This window comes from Dromaius novaehollandiae, chromosome Z (assembly GCF_036370855.1).
Source record: "Dromaius novaehollandiae isolate bDroNov1 chromosome Z, bDroNov1.hap1, whole genome shotgun sequence".
Taxonomy (NCBI): Eukaryota; Metazoa; Chordata; class Aves; order Casuariiformes; family Dromaiidae; genus Dromaius; species Dromaius novaehollandiae.
The window spans coordinates 33,425,811-33,435,676 of record NC_088132.1 but is presented as its reverse complement, the minus strand read 5'-3'; the positions used below and the strand labels follow the sequence as shown (position 1 = coordinate 33,435,676).

Genomic DNA, 9,866 nt, shown 5'->3' with positions numbered 1-9,866 from the left:
CATCTTCGGTATACTTCTAGCAGGCTTACTAAACCTGGTGCCAAATAAATGTATTTTGGCAGTATCCACATAGGCAGACTTTCTCCTTTAAAATCATGGAAGAGGGTGGAATAAGGAAAATCTCCTCATTTCAATATTCAAAGTCAGGCTTGGTAATTTACCCTTTAACAACATAAAAGAATTAAGTCTTCATGCATTAGTATGAACAACTTACCCATCTTAAGAAAATTTACAGCATTATGATATTACTCTCTTCGCTGCCCATCACCTCTAATTTGGCTCAACTCTACTTTTTTATAGCGAGTAAAATAAAATTCAAAATTTAGTTAAGCACATTAAGTCAAAACAGACAAACATATCACCTAAACACTGACAAATGCTTCTAGTGTTCCCCACTGCTGAACTGCTGCTAACAGCATGAGCTGTGGCGTGCTCTGGAAATAGAGCCTCCTTCACAGACTTGCATAACCCCCTGAAGGGGAGTTTTTGTGCCTTTGGTGAAGCACAGCTTAAGCATTATGCTTTGCCTCAGTCAAATTCCATCTTATCAACATTCATACTTACTTGGCAAAAAAGAATAAAGACCTGGTTTAGCAAGCAAACTGATTTCATAGGGAAAGTATTATACCAGCATACATGGCTCAACACTAAAATAATAAATCCTTTTTTAATTAGAAAACTGAAGAAACGGCTTCTTCACAACCTGAAATCACATCACTACATTTTGCTCATGAGAACAAAGTTTACAGTCATAAGTTGCACATAAAGGGTTTATTTTAAATGTTTTAAGGATAGAGTTACATCATAATTATAAAAATTACTTACAGAATTAAGTAACAGATTTAAAGTGTTTATACTTCTAAATGCAGAGAACAGGGAACTGTCTACATTGTTCAAAATAAAATAAAAATAATGAAACCAAGCTCTAAAGATGAAGTCATTATCTAATTTTAAAATGTGAACACGAAGACCTTTGAACTATACACATACCAAGAACCATCCAAATTGCACTAATGATGTAAAATACAAAAAGCACAGCATTTTCAAGGAACCAGAAACTGTTTTTAACCATAATTCTATTTCCCTGAAGTGACTGTAATCAATTCTAGCTATAAAGATAAAAGCCTCCATTTTTAAATAATTTATTTAAAGAAGGCTTCTACCTGTTACAATAAAGAGGGTTTTCCCCAAAGTATTTCAGTCTTCATGTAGTCTACTCCAACTTAGTTTAGGGTTTGGCACTCAAAAGAAAGAAGAAAAATGTAGTGTTTTACTAATCAATTGTGATTTTATTTATTCTTGAACAGAATACATGGTCCCTTCAAATGCTGTATGACACATACAACTGGAAAATTACCTTCCGTTGGCACTATGCTCGCCTCATCGGTGCATTTAATCCTACTAACAACCATTAAAACAGCACAATAAGCAAATTCACAAAAAACTGAACACAAAATAAAAACAGAACAAAACCAAAACCTAAACATTTTAACATGCAACTTTAGTTTGTTACATTGAACGTTCTAACCCTCTAAGCATGCAAAAAAGGATGGTCTGCATTTAAGTTTTTTTTTCCTTTTTAAAAGTTTTACATGGCAGCCTGACATCACGCACACACACACACACAATATACAACAATACTACAGCAGGTAAATGAGAAAGGCCAATAACTTTTATACAAAGATCCATGGCTTGTGCCATCACAAGCCCTGTGATAATTTTGGAAAGTAATGTTGAACCCCTAGAACAAGGAACCAACATTTAGTTACCAGGGTAACGCAAGCACTGCATGCAGATCTGAAACGTGAGCCTAAAACAAAGCCCAAAGCAGATGGGCAGGGAGTGGAATTAGTCTCAAGCCTCAAAAAGGTGGTTTAAGCTATCAAAAAAATCTTAAGGAAAAGGAAAAAGGGAAAAAAAAGGATGAAAAGAAAAACCCACGCAACAGACAATGGGGACATCTAAAAACAACCATAAAATTTACAGTTTATAGAGTATACTCTAATTGGCAGAATATGTGGTGTATTAAAGTGGCTTGCAGAAAACCCACAAATGCAAGCCTAATGCTAAAAATGTTTCAGTAGACCTAAACCTCAGATATTTCAAAACAAACCTTGTATTTCTTAGATGTATAGCCCAAAATTCACTGTACTAGGTTATTCACGTATCTTGTGTATAATCAATACACTCACTCATTCTTGTGCCACAAATATCAACTTGGGCTCATGGAGCCAGGCTCAGCTTTGAGATTTACATGCAGGACTCTTAAGAGTCAATAGAAAACACATAACAGATCTGCAGGATGAAAACACTGTGTTGCAAATCTGCTCACTTTGTTCAAAACACAAGGAACATTTACGACTCAGGTACTTAGTGCTTAAGGACTGCATTGAGAAGCTATTCACTGAAAGACAATAGCCTGCCTTTGGTTGCCCATGATGAAATACTGGACATAATGCAATATAGTAGCAATGGACAAAGAATTAAGGTATCATATTTATATGATGAGTATTTATTACCATTCAACAGCATAATGAGGCACAAGCCTTAAGGCTAAAATACGAAATCAGGCAAAAAAATTGACAGAAAGGGGCTTAAACCACTGAGTCTTCCATATCAAGAACACCCACAACTGAGGTCATCCGGACCTCTGATCTCTGATTAACAGCACCTCTCCTGCTATCCCTTCCACTAACGACATAAGGTTGGATAACTGTATTCCCTCCTTCCTTCCATCAACAGTGCTGTCTTCACATACTGCATTTCTGTGAAGCAGTACTTCGAAGCTTGCAGAGCTCTGCCTTAATGTAACATGACAATTTTGTTGCTGTGCTGATCATTGTTGCAATTCTGATACTTTTAAAAGCTGCCACACACACAAAAAAAGAAAGAAACTAACCTTGATTTACAGCTATCTTGCAAGATTAAAACCATGAAAGGACTCTGCTCTTGTGGGCTGCTATTTACATCCACAATCTAATGCAGATGACTGAACCACTGAGACTGCCTATAGCTTCCATTAGATAGTACACCACTGGCATGCAGAACTCTAGTGTTCATAGAATGAAATTCACGTTAACAGCATACCTCAAAGCAAGTACAATGTACACCACAAAAGGCAACAACAGGTTTAAGCTGTAGATTTGTCCGGACACTCCTTATGTGGAAAAGCCAGAAAAAAGAACATATTGGGAAGATGCCTTCTTGAACAAAAACAGTTAAAAAAAGAAAAAGTGAACGAAAAAACAAAACCAAACCAAAACAACAACAAAAAAGAAATGCAGCAGACTGAGCAGAAGGCAACAAATGCTTCTCCTTCTCTAAAGTAAGTCTTCAAGGTAAAAGGATTTTCCCCTCCCTCCCCTCCATGGGATTGTGTTTACCATGTGTAAGATTAACTGTTAGGCTTCTAAGTCCACACACAAACATTCAGGTTGCTAGGTTTTGATATTAAACGAGAGACTACTGATTGCCAATGCGTAGTCTGAAGTCTTCTGGAGTAGCATATATACTGTTAAATTTGTGGCACCAAGCACTTGGGTTTTGCTAAGAAGTGTGTATAACAAAACAAAGAAGTACAACATTTAGGATTGAAGGCAGCCTTGTTGCATGTATATTACCGGTTCCTACGACTTGTAAATATGGGCCATTAACCTGCATTTTCTAATTAACTGGTTATACAGATTAAATATATTTTTATAGTTTAAAGCCTTTTCACTGAAAGGTGCATAAGTCAAACACTTGATATCCTACTGCCCTGTGACTACTAAAAATGCACAAGTATTTCCATGTACTGCAAGTTCTTAAAAAGCTAAATTTGAAATAAAGTGTAGAAACACAGTAGATTGATGTTACTTGGGTTAGGCACTCCTTAATGCTGCACAAACCGTTTAAACCTTTCAGGAAAGGCACCTCTGACCCAACCCTGAAAACAAGGACTGCCAGTAGCCAAGAAATTAAATTTAATGTTACAAAAGAAGGCATATCAAAAATATCAAACTACACTTGCATGTGGCAGTTGAACAGGTGAGTGCAAGGTTGAAGAAAGTTAAAATCTATGAAAAAATTTAGATTAATGATTACAATACTAGATCAACTTTACACAGCTTGAATTTGCAGCTGTTCTTTGCTTTTAACTCCCTCCCGCCCAAATATATTGACTTCCTTCAAGAAAAGGAGTTCTTACACAAAATGTGTCACGTTCACATAAACTTGTTTGTATTATTCAGAACAAAACAGTTTTGCTGGCAGAGATTGTGGGTTCGCAGGGACATTTAAGCTTTCATTAAACTGGAAAGCAGTCAAGTCTTTGTGTCTACAAATTTTACATTTAATAGTTCCACAAATTTGGCAAAAGTTCACGATGACGTCTAGGATGTCTTCACCAAATCGTAGACATAAATATGGAAATCATCATCAAACTTGATGAAATAGACAGATGGTTTGGCTTCAACTTGATGAATGACCATGCCAGTCCTTTTTGAGCCATCTTCTTTGGCATATTCCACTTGTTTGCCTACCAGGCTGTCCACAACTTCACCTGGTTCCCGTTCTGCAGGAGGTGAATCATCTGCAACACAAAAATACAATGTGCTTTGGTGGATATTTGTGGATTTTTTAATATAGAAAACAACTGCAAAGTCTTAAGATTTATAAAGAAACATCACAACTCTTAAACACTGAACACACTCGATGCAAGTTGTGCTGTTCAAGCACCTATTGCCATGCTTCTAGGAAGTATGATCAGATTTTTTTTTCTTTGGTAATACTGCCTTTAGTTTTATTAAGTTAAAAATGACACTTCAACTAGTTAGATAAGTGTATCTTTTAACATAAAGGTTAACACACAAGTTACAAAAAAATGTAGATAATGGAACTTAAGCCCACAGCGGAACAAGGCATTGGGGCCCCTTTCACAGAAAAGCAGCCATACAAAACTGCTCCCCACACGCTTCATTCAAAATTCCAATGCAGCCATGCCACTCCAACAAAAACATATCTTCTAAAATGATAATAAATACAACTTCCATAATCAATAATGCTGCTGAAAGGGTTTTTTGACTCTGCACTGGAATAGATGCTAGATCTGCTCAAGTCTAACGGTATTATTTGCTCACCTAGTAAAATCCACTTGGACATATCCTCAGATCTTAGACAAGGCCTATGACAAGTCTGGATGCAAAAAGATGTGTTTGTATAACAATCTGCCAGTTCCCAAGGGGTTAGTTACAAGGCAATCACAGAACAAATGGGATAAAGGGTGCAGCATCATACTGGAGAACTGGAAACTAACCACACCTAACCACAGCCAACTTCGCCTTCCTTCTCAGCATGCCTTCTGTATAAACTGGGAGAGCTAAACTTGCGTTTTGCGTTCCAGGGAGAAATTTTATTAGTAATGGCCAGACATGCTGTGCCTTTTACTGTGGAAAACCCAAGCCTTTAAATTAACACTCTTGTTCTGAGTCAAGAATCTCTTGCAAGTTGCAGCTATTTTCCTTTCAATTCAGTGAGTTGCAAAAACAAACTCCAAAGGCAAAGAAAAACAATGGGGAGCAAATAGATTGTCTTGATATATTTACATTTAGAAATTGTTTTGTTAGCTCATCCTTACAAATGAAGTAGCATGTCAACTCTGCAAGTCTTAATGCAATCTGATATTATAATGACGAACACGCATACCCAATTCCAAAGTGGAACTGGTTTTTATGATACTTTTTTTTTTCTTTTTAAATGATGGTTCATTATTCAAGAGTATCTATGACAGAAAGATGTTTGTATTTCACTTGCTTTTCTGTTTCAATGATTCACTTCTGGTCACTTACTCAGCATCCTGCATTAAACTGCCTGCTAGTCAACCCAAAGCAGAAACTGAGAATAAGGCCAACAGTACTACCTCATGCAAACTGTTACGCTGTAGCTATCAGTGCTAAACTAGAGATTCAGATTGCTCCTTGTGCTCCCATGAGCCACAGACTGCAAACTATGATAGAACTGAGGCTGCCAAACATCTTCCCTAAACCTCAGTAAGTTTCTCTGTAAATTTTAGTTCTATTTCTTCTATGCATGCATTGCCATACATAGTTAGTATCCTCTTAATATCAGATTTCTATAAAGTACCTTCCTTGGCAAAGATGCGAGTTAAGCTCTTGCATTTTAGTTTATAAGGAATTATGAAGCGTTCACAAAGTTTCAGTATTGGACCCAGCATAACATTTTCCCCCCTCATCAAAAAAAAAGCTTTACAGTTATCATCTATATTTCAGTCTCTTCACATATACAAATACAACCTGAGAAGAGAAAAAGAGCCTAAGAACTCCTTTGAAAGTTCTAGCCATAATATTAGGGTAAGTTCTGCCAAGTTTATAGACCTACTCTCAGGTAAATTAAAATCCTATTTGAAAACTACTACCGTTAACATCCAATCATTGACTTAAGGACATAAAGCTAATTATCTGAAAAGTATTCAGATTCAGAAAAGGTAGCCCATGCTTCAGAGTGTCTTGGCAACAGAGATAAATAGTAGACAGTCTCAGGATGAGCATTAAAACCACTTAATCCTTAAATATAGAAAGCATGTAAGCTTTTTCCCTTATCTTTCTAAGGTGTAAGAAAAAGCTAACTTCAATTCCCTAAAAAGTAGCCTACTAAATAAAAATTTAAAAATACCTCCCAAGCTCTTTTTAATATTTTGGATAGAGAATACATTATTTGGAAGTGCCAAATCTTAAAAAAAAGAAAAAAAAAAAAAGAAAAAAAAAAATCTTGCTTCATTTTTTTCCTTTAGAAAGCTCACTTCTTCTTCTGTTAACATTTGCAGTTCATTCTTTTCAAGCCACAGGTATGTTGCTTTCTGTTAGCCTAGAAAAAAATCTAAAAACCTAAGACTACTACAGAGGTTATGCAAATAAGCCCCACCTTTTTACCCAGCCATCAGACTATTTATCATCAGTGCTAGATCTGACAGAACACAGTCTCAGAAACTCAATGAATGAATTGTAACTAATATTTAGGTAGTGCATTGCATAACCAGACAATACGATTACCTAATTAATAATTTACTTCAAAGCCAAAATTGACCATCGGAGCCATGCTTTTTAGGTGCAGGGGAGAAATAAGAGTACAATATGCTTTACAGTCTTTTACCCTCTTTTTTGTATTGGCTATCCAAATTCTGTGGAAAAAACCTTCTATATGAAAAGGAAAGACTCAAATCACTTTCACTTCAAAAGAGGAAGAAAAAATAGCCCTCCTAACCTATTGAAACATTTTTCCTACTAATATGTTTAAACATACAAGAGAAAATGAATTTTCAAAAGATTAGTGTTTCTTTCCTCCAAGAAGCTACTCAAAAATCTTTAAAACTGAAGAAGTCTACTCAAAATTAATCTGACTATATTAGTGGGTCCCAAAATATTATTCTTATGAGAACTGCCTCAGAAGTACAAATCCAGAGTTGTCTCAAGGTGCTAGGATACTTCTGTAAGAAACCAACAAGACTTCTAGCTTGTCAATGTCCATAAAAAAATTCAGAGTAATCTCTCCCACAGTAGTACGTATATCTTTTTCAGAAATTGGAATAATTACAGAAAACAATTTTCCTGTATTTAATGCATACCTCACCATTGATTAAAGTAAAATATTCCAACAAAACTTGTTTAAAACAGATGCATTTCCAGCTGCACCGTAACCTTTGTTAGTTGTGATACTTAAGGAGCTTGTTTGCAACTCCCTTTTACATTTTGTCAACTCTCCTTTATATTAATAAACCACAAGCCAAAAGAGAGCTGCCAGAGGAAAAAAAAAAAAAAAGAATTAACCGGTCTACTTACTGGAATCAGGCATAATGCGAAGGTCACCTTCTTTATAATCATCTAAGAGTTGGTACATGTACAAGACAGGATCTTTCTCGTAGGTAATATAAAACCATGTGTTCATAATAGGAGCTCGAGCCAAGACCATCCCCCTCCATTCATCTTTTGAGCCATCCTCTGTCTCAAACATATGTTCGACAGCTTTGCCAATCATTGTGTCTGCCAGGTGGGCATCACTAATTCGAGATGAAGCTGAAATGACAGCAGTTCATACATAAGTCCATTCAAAAGTACAGACGTGTCTTCACAAAAATAGTCTTTATCTAGATTCAGGAACAAATCTGACAAGCCAATTCACATACACAACAATGTCTATTCCAGTAGACCATGTTACCAACATGGTAACATGTTAAAATAATTCTTATCAGGACTTTTCCATCATTGTGCCCTCCAGATTAGACAAACTATCATAATGCAAGGTATTGAAGGGAGACCAATGAAGACTACAGCAATGAAGCTTTGTATTTTAAATACGTACTTGGAGATGAGAGGAGGTGCGGTGGAGGGGGGAGGGAAGGGAGGCCATCATGAAGCAGCTCTTTAAATTTATTAATGAAGGTTTTGAGTTTAGTCTCCTTGAACCTTTTGAAATTTAACTACTTCCCCCCCCCCCCCCCCAAAACCTGTAAACAATCCAGGGCTAATTATGAAAACCAGTAAGTCTGGTTTTCATCAGTCAAGCTACTTCACTTAGAAAACGCCTCTTTTCCATGTATATTAATAATCAGGGAAAGCACATGAGGAAAGATGCGACATCACTATCAAACACAAAGAACAGAGAACGTATAACCAAGACATTTCTCAGCTGGCTCAGAGTTTCAGTTTTAATAGAAACATCAATATTAACTTTACATAAGCATGTCAGGGATAAGACGCTAAGGAGGAGGAAGACTACAGAATGTACTGCATATCATTTAAAGACAAAAGACAGCACTATACTCTCTGGTTTCATCAAATCTTTGTGAAATCAAGAAAACTTAAACAGAACATCTAAGTTACCTGTCATGTGACAAAAATTAATTCAGCTAATAAAATTCAAATGTTCAAATGTTATCTCAGGGAAAAGTCAGGAGAGATTAGTGGAGAACATTTACTATTATATGTCAACATGTGTATGTGTGCATAAGAAAAAAAGCACTTACCAACTCTGTCTGGAAGGACTTCAAGTGCTGAAACTCTTTCATCTTTGTGCAGTTCTAGTCCATACACACAATCAAATCCATCATACTTTATAAGATAGAGAGAGGGATTTACAGGAACTTGATCAAGAACTGTGCCCTTCCACTGTGTTACAGGTCCACTCCCTTCTTTCCATCCATGCTGTATTCTGCAGCCTACAATGTTTCTTCGCGGCTGAGAAATAGGTTTGCTTGGTCCCACATTGTTTCTATGCTTTCTGTACACAGATACAAACATAACATTAAAAAAAGTACATACTCAAAATTCTACTCTGCATAAGAGCTATAGGCTTTGTTTTCAGAAGGCAAGGTTTACATGTAATAAGCCAAAATTATGAAGACACATTAAGTTCTAATGTGTGTAACAGCATACCTTACTCAAATTAGAGTATAAAGCATATTATACTCCACTGGAAAAAGAAAAAACCCACACTAAAAAGCAGTGCAACACTTTTGACAGGCTGTATAAGGTTGCTTTCATAATACTAGCTCTCAAAGTGAGTTTGCTGCAACTCAAAGACCTATTTTAGCCCTCACTACACTGAATGTCAAAAGTAAAACTCACCTGTTAAAACCCTAAATCAAGTCTCAAAGAGCAAAGTTACCGGAGAGTATTACAACTTCGTTACCTCATTGCTCCCTGCAGAACAGTAAACATAATACTCTTACCCCAGAAGGAGGAAACCAGTGGAAACATTAGTGGTGGCTGCCTAAAATTCTTCCCAGGTATTTCCCCCCCCCCCCCCCCAACCTGTGTTCTCACCTGAGAGAAATTTAGCCTCCCTCTGCACTTACAGATATCTTTGACTTCCGA

At 36.5% G+C, this 9,866-nt stretch overlaps 1 protein-coding gene across 2 annotated transcripts in view; it reads right to left on the bottom strand.

Moving 5' to 3' along the window:
* Positions 1 to 752: 752 nt before the first annotated feature.
* LOC135323474 (spindlin-Z) overlaps positions 753 to 9,866 on the bottom strand; it is a 51,776-nt gene continuing 42,662 nt past the window's right edge. For both annotated transcript variants that reach the window (XM_064501992.1, XM_064501993.1), the window contains exons 4-6: positions 9,017 to 9,270; positions 7,833 to 8,066; positions 753 to 4,570 (exon numbers count right to left, since the gene is read on the bottom strand). In XM_064501992.1, the coding sequence (XP_064358062.1) occupies positions 4,371 to 4,570; positions 7,833 to 8,066; positions 9,017 to 9,270 (688 nt within the window). In that variant the 3' untranslated portion in view covers positions 753 to 4,370. The remainder of the gene's footprint in view (positions 4,571 to 7,832; positions 8,067 to 9,016; positions 9,271 to 9,866) is intronic.